The sequence below is a fragment of the Episyrphus balteatus genome, chromosome 4 (genome assembly GCF_945859705.1).
Source record: "Episyrphus balteatus chromosome 4, idEpiBalt1.1, whole genome shotgun sequence".
NCBI classification, from domain to species: Eukaryota; Metazoa; Arthropoda; class Insecta; order Diptera; family Syrphidae; genus Episyrphus; species Episyrphus balteatus.
Genome location: NC_079137.1, coordinates 77,639,478 through 77,664,627, shown reverse-complemented (window position 1 = coordinate 77,664,627; position 25,150 = coordinate 77,639,478). Strand labels below are relative to the sequence as shown.

The window sequence follows — 25,150 nt, the reverse complement described above, 5'->3', positions numbered from 1 at the left end:
GTTAGAAATTAAGGCATGGGCTTTTTTGTTTAACTCAAATGCAAGACCTGTTAAATGTTTTGTAAATATTTCACGTAGCTAACATAAAATGCTTTTAAAGTGATCAAGAAAGCCTGAATAAGAAAGTAGTTTTTTTTTATTCAAAGTTATTGTTTTTTTTTAACTCTTTCCAAAAAGGGTACTTTTGGTTAAAAATCTTTCATTTAATTATACGTTTATTTTAGAACCACGATTTTTTTGTTTTGTATTCATAAAAAGAAAACTTAAATATTAATTCTAACGTTTGTTTTTATTGTAAAGAAAGTCTATTAAGGAACTTTTTCCAAGCAGAAAACAAAGAATACAAAATCGACCTGTATCCAAAATTCTGTACCAAATTTAAAGAAAACATAAAAATGAACTTTAACAAAGAAGTTTCAGTTAGAAAGTAATTGAAGCTGTGAAAAGATTTCTTAAAGTTTATTTATTTGTTTTTAAAATGACTTTATGGATTTTTGTTCAAAATTTTCAAAAATTAATCCTTCATATAATATATTTTTAGGTGGGTACCAAATTGTTGTACTTTATATATTTTTTTTTTTTTAATATTTTTATTTGATAAATCAGTAAAAAATTGAAAAAAAAAATAATTAATTTACCATCTAACTATATAGTATCACCCTGTAAAATTAAACCGATATCCCTTTACTTATTATTACATTCCTTTTTTTTGAATATTACAATCAAAACAACAACAAAAAAAAACTATAAAACTCAGTTCAATGTACAAAAACAAAACTAAAAGAAACTAAACTAACTACAATGACAAAAAAAAATCTACTTTTCCGATTATTTTCATTACGCCTAATTGCCTTTATCGCTATATTTGGGCTTATTCCATATAATCCTGACCTAATGTCAAATTGGGTACAAATAACAGAGAAAACACAGAACTACAAAAAAAAAAAAAACAATAATGGCCAGTTCACAACATATATATAAATATTTGCTCTCCATATAAATAAAACCCAAGGACACTGTAATAAGCCAGTTAACATGTCCGAAAAAATTTTTTTTTATATTTTTGTTGGTTTGAATTGGTTTTTTGGTTCGTCATAGTCGTCCTTTCTGTGTGTTACTCTCTTTCTCGTTGTTCGTTCGTTCATGAGGTCATTAGTGTTGTAGTATTTTTTTTTTTTTTCAACTTGATTCTCTTCAATTTTCTTTGTTGTTTTATTATAGTTTCGTTTTGTTCGTTCTTTGCATAGTAAGTTTGCACACCATACCAACACTTTTTTTTTTCTATATGGACCACCAAAAAAAGATACTCATACAAATAAAGAATATAAAATATTCTTATAGAAAAAAAAAAGGAAGGACATATCCTTTTTCACCTTTCCCAATGGTCTTGTTCTAGATTTTTTTTTTTTATTTATTTTATTTTTCTTTAATTTAATTCGTTTTTGTGCATATTTCTTCAAAAGCAGGATATATACCTACAAACATACATTTTTTTTTTACTTCATTATTACACTTGTTTACACAAGTACCTACTTTTGGCAAACGGAACAGAGACATAAGGTACCTCTACTCCTCTTTATACCTACTACTAAGTACTACTTCTCTTTTCTCTATGTTAGACTATCAATGTGTGTGATTTTTTTTTTTTTTTCTTCAAAATTTATACAAAGCCACCACACACTCATACACACTCATAGGGTGTTTCCCGGCTCCTTTTTTTTTAATATCTAGGTGCACTCTGTGTGTGCTCTAAAGTGCATCACCTCACTCAAAAAAAAAATAAAAAAAAAAAAAAAATTGAGAAGAAAAAAAAAGCTTTTTATAATTTTCACTTCTCACTTGAAAAACCAAAAAAACAAGAAAAAAAAATGTTGTGACAAAACTAAAGAAAAAGAAGCAAAGAGGAGACAAGGTAATCAATTTACAATGCCATGGTTTTAATTTAACAAAAAAAAATAAAAGCAACCACTCTTCTATAAAAGAAACCAAATATTCAAGTGAATTAGCAGGCAGTCAGGCAGGGTTGACAGATCTACCCCCCTCTTCACCCTCTCACTCGTTTATAATAAAATGCCATGACACTTACAATAGGAGCTCAATCACAAGCGAAAAGAAAAACTATGAACAGAATTAAACAAAAAAAAAAGAAAGTTTATTTATATCACAATTTGGCTACAACCACATTACACACATTTTTCGCACTGAAAAAAAAAATAGATTAAAACAGCCCTCAAAAAAAAAAAATACAAGTCTCAAAAGTGTTGCAATTTTAATAATTGCAAATTTTTTAATTGCCATTGTGTTTTTTACCTGCAATTTTTTCATTACTTTCAAGTTTTTTTTTTGTTTTTGTATTTTTTCATTTCCTTCGCGTAACCAGGACAAAGGATTTTTCAAGTCTCTCCCTTGAGAAAGGAAAAAAAAAATGGGTGTTAAGCAACTAACTACTAAATCCCCCCTCAAACACACAATGAATGAACTATACTAAAAAAAAAAAATATAGTATAAACGACACAAACTCAGAACTCAATATTATTACCTAATTGGCAGAAACTCGTTCGCTATTTAAATCCTTCGGGCTATTTTCCACACTCGCTCGTCCTTTTTTTCCGTTTTTTTTTCTTTACTTGATGATGTTTTTCCTTTTTGGTCTGTGTGTGTTTTTTTTTTTTTTATTTATTTATTTGAATACTCTTTTCAATCCAATAGTAGTTGTGTGCAGTTCAGGAGTCGTTGTTTTTGTGTTCTTGTAAAAGAAAGAAAACTGATGATTGCAGGGGGGAGGTTAAGTGCCGTATATCCTACCGCTGCATCCTGTTTTTAATTTTTTTTTTTATGTATATATATTTTTTTTCGTTGTTAGTTGACACACTAAATGAATAGTACAAAAAACCGTTATTTATTTGCTCTGCTTTATTTTTGCTCACTTTTTTTTAATACTTTCGTATTAATTTAGTACTATTACTATTTGATTTGAGTTGGCAACACTTTTTTTTTTTGAATTTTTGACTAATTACATCAAAATTTGATTTTTTTTTTGACTTTTTTTATTCTCTCAAAGGAAGATCACAGAGGGTTTTGGTAAGAATTTTTTTTTTTAATAAATTTTTCAAAATTTTTTTCTGACCACCTACTTTCTCTCTGAAAGAAAAAATTTAACAAAAAGAGACAGAAATATGTAGTAGAATCACAAAAACGACGACCAACAAATTTATTTTATTATAAGAAAAGAAAGCGAATCACGCACGAACCCAAAAACCCAAAAAATTTTTGAACACAAGAAAAAAAAAACTAACCAACGAAGGCCGTTTTTTTTTTTATTTTTTTGGTTTAATTTTTTTTATTTTTTAAAAATCTGTCGAAAACGTCAAAAAAACGGATTTTTTCTATTTCGGAGAGATGTTTTTGAAATGCACACCCGCTGCGGACTGAAAATGCAGAAATTTGACTTGCTTAGAAAAGTCGTTGTATTAATGCAGCTTTTTCGGCGAAAAAATGTTGCTTTTCGGACTGTGTAAATTTTTGTTTTTCTTTTTGTTGTTGTTGTTGTTGTTGTGGATGGTTTTTTGAGCCGATGCGCTATGTAGGGACATGCGCTTTTGAGACTCACATCATCATCATCGTCATATGATGATGGGTGAAAAATAATAAGTTTTTTTGGTTGATTTTCTTTGTTTTGCGGAATTTTTGAGCTTTTTTTTTCTCTCTTGTTGTTGTTAGCTAGTTTCTAATAGATGGCGTTAGTTATTTATTATTATTTATGTAGTAAATAGTAATCCTTATAAGCTCAAGTGGTGTATAGCGAGTGTACGTGCTGAAGGGGATAGAAAATTTTTATTCGAAAATGCACCATCACACCGACCGCACACAGGTGGATTTTAATCTATTTTAGGTTTGGTTGGAACTTGGAATCCCTAAAGAGAGCTAGAAGCAGGATATTGCTGCGTTGACATAGTTTTTTTTGGAGGGTGGTTCATAGTTTTTAAACTTATAAAGTGTACGTGTACGTTTTTTGTACCTCCTCTAGCTATTCCTAGAAAGCGAAAAGATGATACTTTAGAGGCCTTTATCCTGAAATTGAATGAAAAAGAAAAAGCAGAAAGAGGTGTTGGGTTAAAGGTGGTGGAGGTCAAAAATAGAGTGCAGCAACGTGTAGGTACTATAAAGGTGGTTAGTGTGAATTTATGTCATATAAATATTTTTTGGGGGTAAATTCATGCATATTTGAGTAATTTGAAAGGAAACTAGAGATATACGAAAGTAGTAGCATATGGATGGAGGTAGGTTATGATATTTATTTAAGTCTTGAGGGATGCATCAGGTTATTTTTGAGTTTTTGAGGAAATTTATATTTATAGAATTTTCTTTGGTTTGTGTAGTATTTTGGATTTGGTTGGAAGGTATACAATTGTATGTAGATTTAAATTACAATTGAAGTAAAGAAGCAAATGAAAAGGAAGGATATACTTTCTTGAAGAAGATTGAATGTACTTTTATGAATGGGGAATTAATTGAGTCATATAGCAATATGAGATTGTTGGCTACTTCTTAGAAAATCTAAAAATATAAAAACATGTTTTCTTGAGTATTTTTTTTAAATAATTAATATAAAAATTAATGATTTCGGGACGTTTAAAGTAAAGTTATCGCTATACCTATTCAGATTATCTTTTGCGAATTATTACACTTCCTCCTTTACAACTTTATTTGTGGTTTGTGAGAACTTTTGCTATTTCAGAATCTGGTAAATTATAAAGTTACTGATTGCAAATAGGATCAAATTATATTACTCTTAAACTATGAGCAAATGACTTTCGATAGATAGACGGACCGACGACGAACAGTGGGGAAAATAAAAAAAATCCATCTTTTTAGAGTGGGATTTTTTTTGATGCTGCACGAAACAAGTGCAGTAAATTAGTTGTAGAATAAGAAAATTAATTCGGTTTTTTCAAAAAAAAAAACACAAAACGAAGCGTTTTGAAACTGTAAAAGTCGTCTAAAAAAGAAAAGAATAGGCTTTCAGGTGAACAAAATGAAATAATGAGAATGAACATTGGTCCAGTAGTTTACTTTAAATTGAGTTTTATTCCAGCCTCCCATACAAGGGAGTAGTACAGTAGTGCCTATCATGCTTTTGCAAGCTCTGGAGAAATCCACGAACTTGAAGACCCTAACCAAAGTACAAAGAACAGCATGCATTAGTACTACGGGGGTGATGAGGTCCACTCCAACCGCAGGCTTGGAAGCAATCCTTAATCTCACTCCCTTAGATCTATTTGTAAAAGAATTAGCGGCAAACAGCGCCCTACGACTCAGTCAAACCAACATTTGGAATACTAGTCAAAATGGCCATACTACGATCCTTTCGAACTACGTTGGCAACAACGTAAGTACAGATTACATGACCCCTTACTTAGACTTCAACAAGTCTTTTAATGTCAGTTTCCCTAACAGACAAGATTGGGAAAACAGTATACCTTTCTCAAATGAGTCGACTATCGCCATCTTTACTGATGGTTCGAAAATGAACACTGGGGTTGGTGCAGGTTTTTACTCAGAAAACCTCAACCTTGCCAGTTCTTTCAGGCTCCCCGATCACAGCAGTGTCTTCCAAGCCGAGATATTGGCAGTGAAAAATGCTGCTAAACAAATATCCATGATGGCGATATCACCTGCTGACATCACCTTTTTCATTGATAGCCAAGCGGCAATAAAAGCAATTTCTGCCACCTTAATCAAGTCAAAGCTTGTTTCTTGCTGTCGCGAAGAGCTTAGGGTTCTTGGTACGCAGCATAATGTAAGACTCTGCTGGGTTCCCGGCCACAGTGATGTGTTCGGCAACGAAAAAGCGGATGAGCTTGCAAGGGAGGGCTCAGTTCTTGATCCCTCTCTCATAGACCATAGCATCAGAATCCCACAATGTGAAATAAAGCGAAATATCGCCAACAATATTTCACAAAAAACTAATGAAAGATGGAACCTCCTAGAAACCTGCGGTCACACCAGGAAACTATGGCCGAACTTCGACGAGAAAAAATCAAATAAGATCTTACTACTTAGTAAACCTTCCTTAAGATCCCTAATAGGCGTCTTAACGGGACATAATCTACTAGGATACCACAAAAAGAAAATGGGGCTTAGTACGGATGATCTATGCAGAGGCTGCGGTAATGAGGACGAACAGGAAAACACTGTTCACTTCCTCTGTCACTGCCCAGCACTCTGTCGCACTAGGAAAAAATTCTTAGGAAACTACTTCTTCAATGAATTAGAAGAACTATCGGAACTCTCAGGCAATAGCCTACTGAACTTTGTCAAGTCCTCCAAATGGCTTGAACAACCATAGCATTCATAGGTTAACACTTTTTCATGAAGTTACAATACTTCAGGGTATCACAAGGGATCTACATTGATCTAAGTGTGACGGTAACAAAATCAACTGTCAGCCCATATTACCTAACCTACCTAACCTATCATGCTTTTTGGTGTAAAAATTATTTTCATGGCCATCTCTTGAAGGGAAATGATAAAACTTGGTTTTGTTCAAAATGGCGTCCAGAATTACTATGTCAATAGAATTTTTTAAGTAACAACATTTTAAAAACAAAATTGAACCTAACTCGAAATACCAAAGTCTTAGAGCAATTATTGGACTATTTTTTGGAGTTTTTTTTGACGTGATAACCTCTTATAAATCGATGAACCAGCTTAATACAAATGAAGGATTTTTAAAAATTCCGTCATTTAATAGGGTAAACAGGGGTAAAACGGAAGATGAAATTTGGGCTAAAATCTAAACGCTAAGTCGTAGAGAATTGATTTTTTTTTTGCTATAGATAGATGAGATTAATTTAAGAATAACTGCATTTAAAGAAAAATTCTAAACAGTTTTGAAACTAAGCTATAACGTTTTGTTTGAACGTTGTACACGTGATGGGGCTATGACAAAATGATGATTTTGGGTAAAGGAAATTTTTTTGACAATTCTAAAAATGCCAGGTGAAAGATGAGAAAAAAAAATTGGGCCTCTGATACGGATTTTTTTCCAACACTCTGCTTTTCGAAATATGAATTTTTGAAAACACCTTGTTTTTTAGGGGTAGTTTTGGGTAATTTTTGATTTTTAGCTTTTTTTAGCGTTCAAAAAATCTCAAACTTATAGGACATGTAGGTTTTGGTCTTATGCATATATTTTGTATAGGTTGTCAAACAAAAAAATTGAGAACATAAGAATAAATATTTTTTTTTCTTTTTTTAATGAAATTTGATCGAGTTCAAAAAATTCTAGCTCTTTTTGTACATATCTCATAGACCTGATCGATATATATATTTTGAGCTAAGACAATAAGCTAGGTTGTTAGGAAAAAAAATGGAATTAATTACGTGAGAAGATAAAAATTCATATTTTCTTTGCTTTTTTTGATGAAAATGATTGTTTTCAATAAATTATTTTTATACTCTTTGCGCATTATAAAAATTTAAAAATAAAAGAAGAAATACTTGGCTTTTAAATTGCATAATTTTTTTTTGTTAGTTTTAAAATAAAAAAAATTAATATAATGAGAAAATAAAAAAGGTATTTTTTTGTTTAGCTTTTTCTTGTAAATTATGATTTTTTGAAAAAAGTAAACTCTTCAATTGACTCATTTTAAACAAAACCACACAACCTGTTTTCTGACGACGTTATCACGTAAAATCATCAACCGTTAACCGGCTTTACAGACAACCTCTCTTTTTTTTAATTATTAATAATTTTGACAATATTGCCAAGCAAGTATATTTTAAGACAAAGTTTAAAAAAAAAACTCCAATTAACTTACATTCTTCGCAAAAGTTGAACTTTACTTAATTTTTTGTGGAACTAAGTTATACTTTTCTAATTGTTTTTAATACAATGAATTTTAATCCGAGGCCAATCTACGGCTTCAAGTTTTTTAATAAAAAAGAAATAATTTCAAAATGCGTTTTCATCACTAAAACGTGATTTCACAATTTTTTTCTGACTTTGGTCTGAAATCTATCGTATCAACATCTATTAGAATAGTACTCGTATAATTTGGTACCACGAAAAATTATATATTCAGTTTTGGTGAAGATTGTAATTTTTTTTTTATTTCGAGTTATTTAAAACTTTATAAATTTAGGTAATTTTAGCAAAATTTCTCGGTCTCTGATTAGTCAACTGTCAAAAAAAATCCTTCCAATTTTTTTAATTTTAACATTATTGGAAAGCTGATTGGAAAGCTAGGCAAGAAATTTTTCCCTAAATATTTAGGAAAGTTTTTTTTTCAAAATGACAGCTGATTGTGTTTTTTAAATCTATTTGTGTGGAAAACGAGTAATTTTCGTTCAGAAAATGACGTTCCCTAAATATCTAGTCCCTAATATTTCCTGAACGTGCCCAATTTTTCATAACTCTTGCTATTCAAAAGTTTGAAAATTTTTTAAATTTTTACTAAAAATTTTATTTGAACCGTAATTCTAGAAATCAATTTCAAGCTGCCATTTTGGATAATTTCTCCATATTAATAATCCTCAGTGCGACAAAATTCATCACAAATACGCCCGCTTTGATTTTTATATTTATAGGTAATTACACTGTCGGTAAAGCCATTATAAAACAACGTAAAATCAATGAAAACCAAATTGATTTAACTATTTATTCGGCATGATTTTGCGTTGTAAATAAACTTTTAAAATTGACATGGAAAGGTTGTTTATTTGTTTTTGGTTTCGTATCTTAAGGCAATATAAATCAAAGTAGTTAATCTTTTAAACTAAGATATTTCAACTTCAATTTATTTTTCCCTCGGTGAACTTAAATCTAATACTCATACAATGAGGGAAAAATAAAAAAACGCAACTTAAAATGTTATTTATTCAACGTTGATTTAATGTTGAAAAAAAAACTAACATGAAACATCTTAAAATTAAAATTGAAACAAGCTAAGAAATTGTTTAGTTTTTGTCGGACTTTAGCTTTTGTTACATTTTTTCACCCTAATTTCCAACAAAACAATAATTTTTGGTTTTTGAAACCAAAAAGGATTTTCTTTGTTTCAAATTGTTTTTCCAGATACTTCCAACGTAAAACTTTAATTTAATGTAGTTACGTTAGAATATTTTTTAACGAAAATGTAACAAAAATAATTTCTATATTTTTTAAGTTGCGTTAAGTTTTCAGTGTGATCAATCCTTAAATCCTATAAAGACTAATAACTAATGATTTAAACTTGCTTTTACTTGAAGAAAATTGGTGCGTTTTTCTTAATAATTTCGATATATTTTTAAAAAAGTTTTTATTTCACTTCAATCGATTGAAATCAATCACTTGCAAGTATTAATAAAAATATGTAAAGACCACTTTAGATATTTTAAATTGCTTAAAATTTTACTTCCACTATTAAATTCGTCAAGATTTATAAACAATCATCTCTTTCACTCAAAAAATCATTTTTAATGCCTTCAATAGTGATTTAATTTTGATTTCATACATCAAAGAACCCAGCAGAGACGTCTACATTTTATTGTTTTATAAACACAACTTTTGTGTTTATTTGTTCGCGAAAAAAACAAAACACACAAAAAAAAATTACAACTTGTTGTATTGCTTTCGTCTACATAGTTTCTAAAAATATACTCACGTGTAAGTCTCAAAGCTGCAATAAATGTTTTCTTTGGTTTTTCCTTCCAAATAAGTTCAACGCCAAAGACGAATACTTAAACGCAATAATTATTGAAGTGCAATTAATTTGCACTAAATTAACCAAAGTGCAAAGCTAAGTGTGCAATTTATTTTAAGAAGCTGAATATTTCCCAAAATAATTTTCACTTCAATAAATCAGAAAAAAGTAAAATATTTAAACGAATCTTGTGAAATTATGTTTTGATTTGTGGTTTATTTTTGAAAGGAGTGGTTCACATCAAAAATGCAAATATTCAACCTACCCCAACTACATCAAAGAAAATATACACCAAAATACTTTAATGATTTCTCAGTGCGATCGTAAATTTTTTTTATGACACTTGCTATTCGTAATTCGTTATTGGTTATTTTAATTTTACTAACGCATTAAATATAAAAACGTATAAAACTGTAGATTGAAATTAAAATAAATAATAATAAAAGAAAACTAATGTTCAACACGTGCAAGAATCTCATTGTTTTTTTTAATGAATTATTGAATTATGTTTTGTTTTTATTCACCATTAAACAAAAATTTTTAATATTTGTGTCAATTTGTTAATATAATTTGTTAATTTTTTTTTTTGAGAGTTTTTAAGTAGAACTAATTTTTTTCTTTAAGGTGGATTTTTTAAATATGAATTCTTTGCCCTTTAAATTAAAATTCTTAACTTTTCACAGAATTGTTTCCCTTGTATAAACATACACACAAGAGGAAATAAAAAAAAACGTATAATAACAATACTAAGATGGTCAAATGCCTACTTATTCCAGATTCCGTGATTTTATTCAGTCATATAATTAATTTACTCAATCGGTCACTATGGCGTATGTGTAACATTTTTTTCTGCAATTGATAGTAAGATTTTTCTTATTCGTAGTTTTTTTTTTTTAATATTTTTTTATTTCATTAGGCGGAGATAATGAAAATGGTGAATCTGGAAATTTGATTTTATCATTTTAACTGTAGAAGGCAGGAAAAATTACATTAATAGTCAAAAAGTACAATACTCGTAGTCGGGGATATGAAAAGTACTTACCTGTTCGCAACAATAAAAAAATTCTTCAAAACAATAATCTTGCGTTATTTTTTGTATGTATTATGTTTTCACTTTTTAAATTCTAACGAGAGGTTACTAAACAAAGATGGTTTGATGGTGGCAGATAAAAATTAAAAACAAAGCGTTGACAGATAACATTTTGTTATAATAACAGGTTAATTCTTTTGAGTTAATATTAAAGTTTTTTTTCCTATAACTTAGTTTTAATAATACAAAAAATCAAATCAGAAGGGATACATTTTAAGAGAAACCAAATGAGTTTTTTTTTATATTCTGGATCAAAATAGACTAAAAATTTTAAAAGGTTTCTGTATTAACTTGTTGTTTATCTATTTCAGACATTTTAAAATAAAAGTCTTAGAAAAATATTAAATTTGTTCTTAAAAAAATAAACAACGTCTCCGAAAGGTGTCAAAATTCTACTTTCAGTACCTATTGAAAAATTGCAAGTTTTTTTTATTAATTGCTGAGTTTTTTTTTTTTTTAAGTTTTATAAAAAAATAAGAAATCACCATTTCAAACAGAAAATTTTAAAATTTGTATGAGATTTGGCAGATTTCCCATTTTCAATGAAGAGTGAAAATTAGAAAAATTAGAAAGTTAATTTTTTTAACCGACTATTTTTTTTTTATGTTTGTTAACTCATAACTTTGAACTGGGTGAACAAATTTTGACAATTCTTTTTTAGGTATTCGAAGCTGGTGCCAGTTCGGACTATAGAATCTAAGAGAAAACCATGTGCTTAATTTAGTGGATTTAAGTCAGAAACTATAGGTTTTCAGAAGTTAAGTTTGAAGATTGAAATAAAAGGGACACAATTATTGTCCAAGTTTTCTTTTTTCTTTGCCAAATAATTTCTCTTACCTACTTTCTCTGCTCTAGTACTAATTTCATGTACATATTTATGTAGAAAATTTAAAAATAAATTTTTTTGTTTTCTAACTGTTAATCAATGTCTCCCAAGAAAGAATTGAGGTAAAACACTGGTTCAGAGTTAGATTTCTATGAAATTTCACAATAACTGCATTGGAAATTTACCAAATTTTAAGATCCCATAATGATGGTTTGGACCATTACTTTGTGGACACCCTGTATAACTACTAGCAACGTTTGATGAAATTTGAGAAACGGATAAGTAATCTGCATAAAATTAATAATTTTTCTATGATATTGTTGTGTGTCTAATAGGTCGCTTGATATACGTCAAGAATAAATTTAAGAACATTCCTTGTATAAAATACTACACACTTTTTTGTTCCTCCCGAAAAATGTTACTTAACGAACTCGTGTTTTAAAATAACCAAATCAATGTTATTTGGAAATCATAACACTGGCATTAAAGTGCAAGAAACTAACAAAAAAATTGTTTTTAGTCAATTTTTGGTTTAAAAAAACTAGTTTTATATTTTTTTGAAAAATCAGTTTTTTTGGATTTTTTAATTTGGATTTGAATAATAACTGAAAATGCTATAAAACTTAACGTTTTTTTTTCTTAAAATAAATTATTTACTAAAAATAAACACCTGGATGACTTTTCTTCGATTACCCGGTTTAAGAAGTTGCTAGTTTAAAAATATTGAAACCCACAATCACACAATCTCAAAAGACATTGAATACTCTTCTGTAAACTTGAAGTAGTATTAGATACAGCATTTGTATTCAATTTGTAATGTTAGGGTAAAAAAAAAGCCTAACGTGTAAACATAACGACCATCATAGTTTTGTTTTAACTCTGATTACCATTCCATTTATCAACTGAAAAATTATGTACTTCGTTGGTTAACGTATAGCTCAAGCGTACAACAACAGTGTGCCATCATATATCGTGCTCTGAAAAAAAAGCCCATCATTAAAAAAAAGTTAAACAAAATTAAAACTCAATAAAACTGCATTGCAAAACGAGTGTGATTTGAAAAAAGCTTAAAATATATATATTTTTTTTAATTATGTATATATATAACAATTAGCACAAAAAATAAACTAAAAATAAACAATTAAAAATAATACAAATAATTTTTTTTTTCATTTTTTTCTTTTGTTTGTTCTCACTTTATATTTTTTTATATATATATTGTCAAATGTAACTTATAAACAGAAAAACTAAAATTAAATAATAAAATACGTTTACATAATAAAAATAATAATTATTTTTTTAATCATATGTATATTTTTATTTTTTGTTTTATAATTATTATTATATTTATTTTTTTTGTTTTTTTAAATTGTGATTAATGCTTCATTATTAATTTTTATATAATATCATATACATATACAAGTCCTTCGGTGAGCATACTCGCAAATATCATCAAATTTTTTTTTTGGTTTTCCTTTAAATTTTTTTTGTAATTTTTTTAAATTTTTAATAATTTCCATATTTTTTTCTAGAAATTATAAAGTAAAAAAAATAAATATTTTTAATAAATTAAAATAAAAAAAAATGTATTTGTTGGTGAACATTTTTACTACGTTCATAGATGGCGTCATTACTTCCAATTTTATTAATACAATTTTTGGTTTTAGTGTGTGTTTTCAGGGATGTGAGTGTGTTTGAGTGTATTCTTTTGTTTAAAATGTGATATTTTTTAATATTAAATTATTTTATTCTTAATTTTTATTTAATTTATTTATTTTTTTGTATAGTAATTTTAATTTTATGGTATAGGACAATAATTTTTCATAGGTTAGTGTAATTTATGTTGTAATTTTTTAAGTTTATTTTGTGTTTAAATTTAATATTTTACAATCTTATTCAAAAAAGCTAACAATTTCAATTTTTATTTTGTATTTATTTATTTTTTTAATAATTTTTTTTTTAATACTCATTCTTTGGTATTTTATTTTTGGTTTAGGCATTCAAATTTTTTAATTATACTCGTAATCATATGCATGGATAAATTTTGTTTATTTTTATTATTAATTACAATGGCATAGGTTTTTTTTATTTATTTATTTTTTGTTTGTAAAAAAAATTAAATGGATTTCTTGCTTTTATTTTTTGTGTATGATCGTCCTGCATAAATTTTTAATAATTTTTATTTGTTTTCTTATTTTTTTTTTTCATTTCTGTAAAGCTCAATGCAATAAAAAGATAAGAAGGATTTTTTTTTGTATATAAAATATATTCGCCACCAGATAGCGCTTATTTTTTTGGATTAAGTTAGTGGATAAGTTTAAAAATTTATACAGGGTTAGCTCGCAAGGTGAGGGCGGTTGCTAAAAAGCAGCGCAGGAGTTTTTTTTTAGTTTTTTTTTTGTAGGACATTTAGAAGAGATCCATGTAAAATGGGTTTGTTTGCTTTGTCGCTGTATAAAAATAATCTGGAACATGGAACGCATTCAAATTTAAGGCTTTTTTTTTTGTCAAATAAAAAATCATCTTTTCCGGGACTTAAAGCATTTTTTTTTTTTTGTTTTTTTCGTCAACAATATAGCAAAGCTGCCCACACTTTCGAGACACCCTGTTTTTCTATATATTTTAAATATATTTGCTTAATAATTTTAAATTTATTTTTTTTTTTAATTTATTTATATAAGTTTTTATTTTTTGTGTCTATAAACGTAGTAAAAGTTCGTTAAAACTGCCATCATTAGCGGGCGTGTTTAAGCTAGAAGAGCAGCTATCATGTTTAGGGCTGGTTGTGGTGGTGGAAGTTGAAGTTGTAGTAGTTGAAGTAGTTGTAGTAGAAATAGTTTGAGTGCATCTAAATTTATTTATAGTGGGCGTGGTCAAAGTGGTGGGCGTATAAAAAAATTTACTAATACTTTTGAAATTGGCGGCAATCATAATTATTATAATTACAATAGTTACAGATATTATTAGAAGGAGATAGAAATAATAGAAACGTACAAAGCTGATGGAAGCATTCAGCACTAAGCTTTGTTGTTGCTGATTTTTTTGCTGCTGCTTTTGTTGTTGTTGTTGTTTGTGTAATTGCAGCTGCAATTGACGATGCAATTGAAATTGTTGTTGTTGCTGTTGTTGCTTCTGATGGCGATGATGGCGATAATGTTGCTGTGCATTATAATTACTTTGATTAATTGTTGTTGTTGCAATGGCATTATCTTCTGTTGCAACATCCGATGGAGTACTATAATCACTTCCGTCTTCTGACAATGCATCCATTCGACATGCTGCAATATAATGGCGACGTCCAGCTCTTCGATGATGCGTTGATGATGAAGACGCTGACGATGACATTGTTGCTAACGATTGATCTGAATGTTGCAGCAACATTTTATTGCTGTCATGAATTCGTGTACGTTTTTTTGATCTTCTAGTTGCTGTGGTTGATTTTTTGGTTTGACTTTGAGAAGAATTTGACTTGATAAATAATTTATCATTAATGTCATTTGTATTGTTGTTGTTATTATTGTTATTGATGATATCTTGATTATTTGGTTTCCAAAAAAATAATTCAAAAATTGAACTAAATCAGAGAAATAATTCTCATGCTATTGCACTTCCGGACATTGTTGTCGCCTGACGTTGTTCGGTTTGATGGTCGCGATTTCGGTCATGTTCAGCAGATTCAGAACTGGAAAGCAATCAGAACATAGAAAATGTAATCAAAATATGAATTTTAAGCAGGTTTTGATATTTTGTTTAAACATAGTGTGAATTATAAGAATTAACAACAAAATTCAACTTACTTTGATCTCACAGCAATTGGACTGCCAGGAATATCCGGATTAGCATTGTTATTATTCGTAGTCGATGCACGCCGCCCATTTCCTGACTTATATGTGAATATATTATCACTTTCTAGTTCGTTTTCAATCTGTCAAACCATAAAATATCAAACTAAAAACAATTTTCTTTCATATTTCCATAAACTTTATTTCAAAAAAAAAAAAACTTAAAAAAACCGATTTGTAAACTTAAAGAATTTCAAACTTACTTGTCTTTTAAAACACAATCGTTCACTTGAAACAGAACCACATGAGGAACTTTCCGATACAGCTTGTGTTACTGTTGGAATATTTGGTGGACTACTAGGACCGGGATAACGTTTCGAACACACTTGCGATTGGATATGTTCACAAATTCGTCGAAAACGTCGAATGTTGCCTGAAAGACGTTCTTTTGATTTTACTTTTAATTTGTCGAAATTTGACTGTTTAATGAATTTATTATTATAGAACTTACCTGATAATAGGGTAAATGTTAAAGCAAATAACATATCAGCAATATCACCTTGCTTACATATGGCACTTATATCAACCTGTGATGAAAATGAGGAATAATTGTTAATTGTTGTGGGCCTTAATTAAATGGATGATAGTTACCTGAAATTTAACATGTCGTTGGAACATCACAGGACCATTGCCATTTCGTTTATATTCAACTCGAAAGGAAGTTGGCGATACAACACTATGGGAGAGTTCCGCCATCTAAAAATAGAAAATTTTAAATTTTTTTGATTTTTTGTGTATGGAAATAAAATTTATTTAAAATGTAATTTTTTTTAAATATTAAGTTTTCGAGTTGCATTTTCAAAAAAAAAAAACTGAAAAAAACAATTTCAACAAAATGCTTAAAATTGAAAATTTCTAAAATATATTTTGTATGGTTTATATCTTCAAACGATTTCTGCAGAAATTTTGCATAGATTAGGAGGTAATATTAGTACCGCACTTTCTCTGTGTGATTATCAATCGAAATTTATCTTTAAAATCGTTTATCTTAAAAGTAATTTTTTTAATTTTAGGTACAAAATAATATTCGAACTGCCATTTAAAAAAAATGTGGTAAGATTCTTAGCCGTTTTATTTTACATGGACTTATACCACTCTCAAATATAACGACTCAAATATTAGGTAAGTATGTATTTGTTGATAACACTGCACAACAAAATTAAGCTTTTTGTATGATGAATTAACCAAACAATACTTTTCCAAAGGTTTTTGGTGTGCTGAACTCGAATCCGAATTCAGAAATATTCTATCAGCTCCCGTTTTTTAAATATAACCGTTAGAAAATGCAAAAACACCTGTTTCTGAAGTTGTGTTGCAATGTGTGGGAATTTTTTGGAACACTTTTTGTGAAGGTTTGTATAATAATTGCCTTTCTTCTTTAAAAATCTGTTTTTATCTTTGCGATATCTTTTTTATAATCCGAGATATTTTAATTTGAAGTTACTGCAGTTTGAAAATAACGTTATTGATAAAATAAGCAAAAACACACGTACTTAAACTTAAGATATCTCAGACTATAAAACAGATATCGGAAAGATTTATACAGATTTTCAAAGAAGAAAAACAGTTCTTATAGAAACCGTTAACTTATGATAAAATAAGGTACCTCACATCTAAGCATTACCTCAAAAACAGCCAAAACACGTTTTTTTCGCAAGTTCTAACGGCAATATTTCAAGAACTAAGACTGATAGAATATTTCTGACTTCATATTCGAGTTAAGCACCCCAAAAACTATTGGAAAAGTATAGTTTGGTTTATTTATAATAAAAAAAGTCAAATTTTTTTGGGGAGCGGGTCATAATTTTGCTTGTCAAAATTCTGTACGACAAAATTCTGTGGGGTCAAAATACTGTAATACCATAATTCTGTACGTCATTATACTGTAAATACAAAATTCTGTACGTCAAAATACTGTATAAACAAAATACTGACATGCAAAATTCTGTTTTGTAAAATTCTGTACGGCAAAATACTGTATATCAAAATTCTGTAAAAATGCTGTAAAAAAATATCGTTTTGATAATGTAAAAAAGTGCGCGTGCACTTATTTTTTTACAGCATTTTTACAGAATTTTGATTTACAGAATTTTGATGTACAGAATTTTGAAATACAGTATTTTGACCAACCAGAATTTTGCTATACAGAATTTTGACTTTCAGAATTTTGTTCCTACAGCATTTTGCACATACAGAATTTTGACATACAGTATTTTGGCATACAGTATTTTATATACAGAATTTTGCAACGACCCCAACCCATTTTTTTGACCAGAGCTATCAGCCAAAAAAAGTGTTTTTGCATTTTCTAATGGCAATATTTCAAAAACTAGAGCTGATAGAATATTTCTGACTCCAGATTCGAGTTCAGCACACCAAAAACCATTGGAAAAGTATTGTTTAGTTTATTCATCCAAAACCTTGTTGTGCAGTGTAATTTTTTTTAAACTTTATTTTGCTGATAATTTTAAGTACCTATGAAATCGAATCATGAAAGGAACGCTGGGCTTACTATAGCAATTTTTCTTTATTAAAACTCAGTACTTAGTACTAAGCTGAATAAAATTTCGCCCGCTAAACAACAACAAATTATTACTAATGATAGTAAAAAGTATTAGATTGTTGTGGCTTATAGAATTTATTTTTTAACTTTAACATTTTCAACCCCCTTCATTAACAAACGATTATTAAAAATAAACAAAAATAATCACTTCTTGTTGTTTACAGTCCAAAATGTTTACTGAGCAAGCTCAAATTTTTATTTTTTGAATCCATATAAAGGTTTGCTTCAAATGTTTTGATGCTATCAAATACCAGACCAAAAAAAATGGAATAGTTAAAAGAAACATGCTGCTTGAATTTCTTAAAAATATTCACCTTAGATGAGAATATTTTTAAGAAAGTTGGCCACCTATGTTTCCATAGATTTATTTATACCACAGGTGTTTAAAAATTTTCATAAAATACTTTTTTTACATTTTGCATCGAGAAAAAAATTTAAAATTTTTTTTAAGGAAAATGTGCAATAGCTATGAAATTTTTAAATTGTACTCATCCAATTATTGTAGAAAATTATAAAAAAAAGAAATAAATACAATTCATTCATTCGTGGTTGTAGTGAACGAAAACATAAGATGATAAAGTTTAAAATACACTGAACGAAAAAAAGGCAATATTTTATGAACTGGTTGCGATAGAACTTTTTTCTATCTGGTTTTAGAACAGTCTTAAGTGTAGCTATAAGCCGTTTAAGGGTTATCCATTCTCTATTGGACACCCTGTATATGTATATTCAGTCCTATTCTAAACAAAAATTCCCAGGGAAATGGTTTCGGGAGGAGGGCCCCAATCGGAAAAATGGCGAAAATTTTAATTTTTTTTTTGCTTTCTCCATATTCTTAACCATCGAAGAACGAAATTCAAGTTAAAAAAATAATGAAATTTCAAGAACTCTTCAGTTCGGAGTTCTTTTTTTAGAATAGGCCTGATGATTATGACGATTACAACTCAACTTCAACTTTTTGAATCGTTATACCTAAGAAACGGTGGGTCTTAGGAAAAAAATTGCCATGACACTTTTTATATATAATAATCTGGTCTACAATTCTTGCATGGAAAATTTTTTGATAAGACTTACCAGTTTGGTGAAAATCGTGAAAAACCAGTTTTTGTGACCTTTGACCCAAAGTTAATTTTTTTCCAGGTCTCGGATCGATGAGGACTTTTTAGATTTAATTTTTGATGGTGTTTCCAACAATCCTACCAAATTTCAGCTTGCTGGGAATTAATGTAACCTCAACCCCTTGTTTTAGTCTAATTTGACCGGACTAAATAATTGCTTGTGTAATTTGTATTATTGTTTTGCGAATAAAATGAAAAATGAGTAGCTACTGAGTATTAGAAAAAATACGCCTATCGATAAACGATTTATTTTACTTATTTTTAATAATCCTCTATTTATTAAGGGTCGAATCTGTATAAGTTTAGAAAAAAATTTCTCTGTGAGGAAACAAATAAAAAACTTTTGTTTATCCTTACCAAACATTTGTTGTTGCAAAATTTTACTGAGCTAAGTACCAATAAAACACGGCTTATAGTATGGTTCGCTTTTACTTCTGATTACACTGGTCGGCAGCGGATATGGAGCAAGAACCAAAACCTACTTTTCAAGAGGAATTTTGTGTGCTGAGTCAGAATCTGAAGTCAAAATTTCACTGGCACGTCACGTTTTTGAAATAATTGAATATTAATAGGTCAAAAACGCGTTTTTTTTTGGGTACATTTGACATCGAATTACATCAACGTTAATTTTTTTTTTAAACTACTTATGCAATCTCAAAACGCCATATTAACACGTCCTAAAGGTATTTATATTTTTTTCAAAGTTATTTTTTTTTCTCAAAGATATTTTGAAAAAGAAATTTATGATAGATATCTCAAAATATTGATTATTTTTTACAAAGTAATGAATGGTTTTTTGAATCAAATTCCATCTTGCGTCTTCTGATTTGGACTTATAACGAGCAACATATTACGGAAAATATATATTTTTGACTAAACATAAAAAAACTCAATTAAAAATTAGTTTTTGAAGCTTTATAGCGAAAATAGTGATGAGTATAGCTCAAAAACTAGACGTGATAGAAACAATCTGTAAACAGTTTTGAATTCAGCACACTAAAGTCAATCAAAATCACCTTATAAAGTTCTTGCTCCCGACTTTTTTTAGTTTTTTTTGCCGACCAGTGTTATTATCACAGTAACAGCTCTATGTCTAAATAACGAAGTCTGATAGAGAACAAAATTGTAACCAAATGAATATCTATGAAATTGCAAAATTGCAAAAACTTGATGTTTCTGGGAAGTACACTGTTCGGACAAGTGAATTGTGAAACACACACTGACAGACTTGTGACGAGTTTTATTTTTCTGAAAGTAATTGTCACGTAGTGTTATAGCTTATATAATTTGGTCAAGTTACTTTAAAATTAGTACAAGTACCTACAGACACATGTAATCCGTGAAGAAGAACATTGGTTCAGACAATTGTTACATTTTTCACAAAAGGAACGAAGTACTGACTAAATATGTAGTTTCTTTGCGAATTTTGTCAGAATAAATGAACACTAGTTCGAAGAAAATATTAAATTTGTTGGTTCTCATTCAGAATTTCCAATCAAAATTTCAAAAAACTGTTATACCTTCTTCACACGAAACACGAAACGCTACTCTCGTATTTCAGCAACAATTCTACGAAATCTGCACATTAGCTTGTTTTCTTTTGACATTTTCGTGACGATAAAAGAACTCATTATCAAAAGCTTAAAATCTCATATGTACATAATACATTTGCTATAAAAATTACCCATCGAATTCTTTTTACGCTCATTTATTAGAAAAAAGTACCTTTCTGATTAGACTGCAGTTCAATTCAACTCCTAGCTTTCATAAAATTCCATGTTTAACTGTTATACAAGAGTGTTATAAAAGTGTCTTTGCTAAGAAAACCAATTGGATTTTAAGGAGATTTTTTCGTAATTTAAATTATGAACTATGTTATGAAAATTTGATTAGATTTGAGGGTTTTTCTTCGAAATCTAGATTTTGATTCACGGTTAAAAGATTTTGTGTTATTTTTAAAGCAGTTTTACCGGATTTTATTGATTTTTTTTTGTAATTGTATAGCGGAAATCGAAAAGTTCAACAAAAACATTTTCTTTGGTTTCAAAATGTTAGTCCTTATAAATTAATAGAAAGTTTCCGTGCATAAAAGTTGAAAACATTTTCGACATCGTGAAATTTTATTTAAGTTTTTGAGTTTTAGAGGAAAAATAGAATTGAAATTTTAAACTAGCCATTAACTAGATTTGAAATTTCAGTTTCTGTAAACTTTTTATGTGAGCTAATCTCCTTTAAACATGATATATTATTGGGTCGAATCTCGAATACTATCTATCAGTTTTGATCTTTCTTCTTAAAACATAACTTTTATATAATAATACTTACGGACAAAAATGCATGAATTAAATGTGCTTTGACCGTCGCTATAGGTTTGCCTTTAACCAAAATTGTAAAAGTTTCATCTTTTTCCGTTGTAATTAAATTGCCAAACCATGAACGTTTTGTTAATTCCGGTGATGATTCCGGAGTTAAATGGACTTCATCTGCAGAGACTTTTCAAAAATATTAATTTAGTACAAATAATATCACTGAAAACAATTTATCTAAAAAACCTTGTAATTTTCTCCGATGAAACCTTGGGCTACCTAAGAAACTATTTTTTATATTCGTTAAACGAGTTTTCCATAATTGGCCGCCAGGTGAATTGCACCCAGAGCCGGGCATTACTGGCGAACCATTATTTGAAAGGGGTGATCCTGTGGGGTTCATGACAACTGAAACGAAGATAAAATTAGAACAAAATTAGTACAAAATTTAGTACAAAATTAGTACAAAAATTAGTACAAAATAAGTACAAAATTTGTACAAAATTTAGTACAAATTTAGCACAAAAGTACTAAAATGATTAAATTTAAAGCTTTTACCACTATTAGCTTCGGGATCTTGAAATACACTTATGGCAATTGTCGGCCCAGAATTGGCACGATGATGAGCATTTGCCTGAGCCGCTGCTGCTGCCGCTGCCTGTGCAGCTGAAGCTGCAGCCGCAGCGGCTGCTGCTGCTGATGTTGGACTACCCCCGCTACCAGGGCATGAGACCGCTGAAGTCTGTGAGCCCGTCCGATTGGCATTCGACGATTGTGACGTCGAAGTGTACGAAGAGTGTCGCGACGAATGGGTGCCTGGAGCTGGGGAGGACGGCCTTGAGATGACATTTGCCTGTGACGAGTTGATTGGTGAACTGCACCGTGTCGGACTGTGATATGATGATGAGCGTACGGAGGAAACCGAAGTAGGTGAGCGACGCTGATGATTTCGGGAACTGCTATATGATCGGAAGCTATACAAAAAAAAATTACACAAAATCAAAAGAGTTTATGTTAAAACTTGTATTAAGAACTTACTTAAAAGCTTGTCTCCTTGGTGTCAATGGAGAACCTTCACTAATCTGCCCATAAGTCGGCGAATTCGTTCCATTTATCCGACATGTATCCAAACGTTTCCTGGGTGGATCCAAAGTATCCATTTCAGCGCGGGGTTTCGCCAGCTCTTCGTCATCCTCCAAAGCAGGACGTCGTCTTTTTCGATCCAAAAGCAAAAAATAAATCACCTTTTCTGTATTATGACTGTAAACAAAGAAAAATTTCCTCTGTCATAACACACATTTCAAACAAGACAAGACACTCGCTTATCCGGCTTACTTAGCACTGAGGAGCTCCTGTATGAGTTTTTCCTTCTCTTTGAAACAACCCAGCGAACAAATAGCATTCAAAACATCAGGATCCACAGCCGATGCCGAGGGTATAACGTGTGTTTGCACCACCTCCATCATCGGTAGCTCTAGTTCGAGTTCGCCTTTCCCTCCAGCCGTTACCCAGGGATGCCGATTGATTTCCGACAACTACAACACGTCACAGAGAAGATAGATAAAATAGGAAACTGCATTATATCCTTTTTTCAAACATATACACACACACACAGAATAAAGACAATATTGATAGTTGTATAGTGCAATGATGGCTCTTTATCAAATACTTACAGTTAATCTCCTCTCGGGATTTATTTCAATCATTCCTCGCAGCAGGCTCTGGCAATCGGGCGGCACAAAATGTGGTATGTGAAACACACCACGTTTGACTTTTTCCAAAAGTTGACGCAAGTTATCATCGTCAAACGGCAGAGCACCCACCAGCAGGGCATACAGGATAACGCCACATGACCAGACATCCGCTTTTCTTCCATCGTATTTTTCACCCTAAAGACATGTATAGAAAAAAGGAATATGTGAACTTGTATAGGTGCAAACATACAATAAGTCATACAGAAGAATGTATGAGGTTGATTTGGAGAGATAAAAATCAATTGTAAATAGTTTTTCAATGGAATTCTGCAGCTCTACAACCGAAATGTTTAACCAGCAGCATTTTGAATGGAAAAAAAAGTTGGTAAGGATTTTTCTATTCTCATGTCAAATGTGCACCTACGTTCAATATGTGAAAGGAAAATTTGAGATCTCTCCCCTACATACGAGTAAAACCAGGGTTATTGATTTTTTTTTTTTTTTTTGATTCTGTTTTGTTAGTGGTTGCTCAATTATTATTCGATTAGATGTTAGTTTTGGTTTGTTTTTTTGGTTGTGTTATCGGTGTTTGACCAAAAATATGGAATTTTTTGAGACCAAACGTGATAGTTTTATAGGAAGAAAGGACACAAAAAAAAAGTTGACAGGTAGTATGCTCAACTTGTGGGATTTCGTTCTTATTATTCAATTTTGTCTATATGAATGTTTTTAACATTGTATAGTAACTGGGTCAAACAAACAGGGTTTTTTTTGTAGATGGTAGGTATGCAGACCCTTAAGCTTGTTAGTAGTTATGAATTGTTTTTTTTTATGAAATATTTTTTTTGATTTATATAAAACAAGGTTGAGCTTACGTGTCCTGTGAAAATTTAGCCAAAAACCCTTCGAAAAAAACACATTGTTATTTTTTTAATAAAGTCGTTTATCTGTTATTGACTGAAAGCAGAGTTGGTTTGTGACTGCATTTATTGAATATCTAATTGGTTTTTAGGAATGCATGTTCGCAAAAAGAATTCAAAATCTTCAAAGGATATAATACTTTTTGTTGCTGCAAGTTGTTTGATGTGATGATATTCAACACATTTCATGGAATTTCAAAAACTTTCACTAGATAACTTGTGATTGATTTTGCAGAGACAAACGATGTCCGAGAATATCCATGTGGAAATAAAGAAGGTAAGTTTGAACTAAATTAACCGATTCGTCTATAGGCCTAGGCTAAAGCTTCATATACAGACAGACAAACATGATAGTAAAATGCTTCAGACAGACAGAACCGACTTTTCGTATTCTCTTTCATCGGATTTTCATATGGTTGATTGTTATTTCAAATTCGATTTTTTTTTTAACGGAACATAAATTGCATCTTTATCGTGAGAAGATTGCGTCAAAATGTTCAAAAATCAAATTTCGATATCTCAAAAACTCTACACACGGTAGAGCCATTCTAATGCTATATTTAAATTGCAAAGGTCAAAGGCCATTTTAAAAGTATAATTTGGTTTCTATGGAAAATATTTCTAGCCAATCAAATTTTTTTCGTTAACTTTTTTGATTGAAATATAGGCTATTTTTTCAAATTAAATTTGTCAAAAATCCAAAAATTAGCATTTTCCTCAAAAAACATTTAAAATAGGTTAAAAACATAATAAAGTACCTAGTTTTAAACCAGGTATTGTTGAAATCCAACTATTTTTGTAAAAGATAAAAATAAAAAAAAAAAAAAACCGTATTTTTGAATTTTTCTCAATATTTTTGAAGTTACATAAAAAAATAGTTTGAGTAAAATTTGTAGACCTTTTTATTATCTACAACTTTTGTATTTAACTTTTTTCAATAGGAGGTCTGCCTCGTAAAAAAAAGAGGTTGTCTGTAAAGCCGGTTTACGGACGATGATTTCACGTGATAACGTCGTTAGAAAACAGGTTGTGTGCTTTTAAAATGAGCCATTTGAAGCGTTTATTTATTTCAAACAATCATAATTGACAAGAAAAAGCTAAAAAA

The 25,150-nt window shown here is 29.6% G+C and overlaps 3 protein-coding genes across 19 annotated transcripts in view; all 3 read right to left on the bottom strand.

Moving 5' to 3' along the window:
- Nucleotides 1-3,428, bottom strand: part of LOC129917763 (uncharacterized) — a 116,931-nt gene extending 113,503 nt beyond the window's left edge. For 13 of the 14 annotated variants that reach the window (XM_055997856.1, XM_055997859.1, XM_055997860.1 and 10 more), the window contains exon 1: nt 2,540-3,428. The gene's annotated coding sequence lies outside the window, so the exon portion shown is untranslated. The remainder of the gene's footprint in view (nt 1-2,539) is intronic. The other variant, XM_055997855.1, reaches the window with a different exon arrangement.
- Nucleotides 844-14,983, bottom strand: LOC129919374 (putative GATA zinc finger domain-containing protein 25). The gene is made up of 2 exons (XM_056000234.1): nt 14,597-14,983; nt 844-891 (listed from the first exon to the last, which is right to left on the bottom strand). The coding sequence occupies exons 1-2, from the start codon at nt 14,981-14,983 to the stop codon at nt 844-846; spliced, it is 435 nt and encodes a 144-aa protein (XP_055856209.1).
- The window catches only part of LOC129919587 (serine/threonine-protein kinase BRSK1), a 105,867-nt gene continuing 94,806 nt past the window's right edge, over nt 14,090-25,150 (bottom strand). For 2 of the 4 annotated variants that reach the window (XM_056000522.1, XM_056000521.1), the window contains exons 6-16: nt 23,105-23,320; nt 22,767-22,966; nt 22,470-22,691; nt 21,990-22,405; nt 21,678-21,839; nt 21,451-21,617; nt 16,036-16,140; nt 15,896-15,971; nt 15,648-15,829; nt 15,400-15,527; nt 14,090-15,284 (exon numbers count right to left, since the gene is read on the bottom strand). In XM_056000522.1, coding sequence (XP_055856497.1) covers nt 15,197-15,284; nt 15,400-15,527; nt 15,648-15,829; nt 15,896-15,971; nt 16,036-16,140; nt 21,451-21,617; nt 21,678-21,839; nt 21,990-22,405; nt 22,470-22,691; nt 22,767-22,966; nt 23,105-23,320 — 1,962 coding nt within the window. In that variant the 3' untranslated portion in view covers nt 14,090-15,196. Of the gene's footprint in view, nt 15,285-15,399; nt 15,551-15,647; nt 15,830-15,895; nt 15,972-16,035; nt 16,141-21,450; nt 21,618-21,677; nt 21,840-21,989; nt 22,406-22,469; nt 22,692-22,766; nt 22,967-23,104; nt 23,321-25,150 lie in introns of those variants that run through there. The other 2 variants (XM_056000523.1, XM_056000524.1) reach the window with 2 other exon arrangements.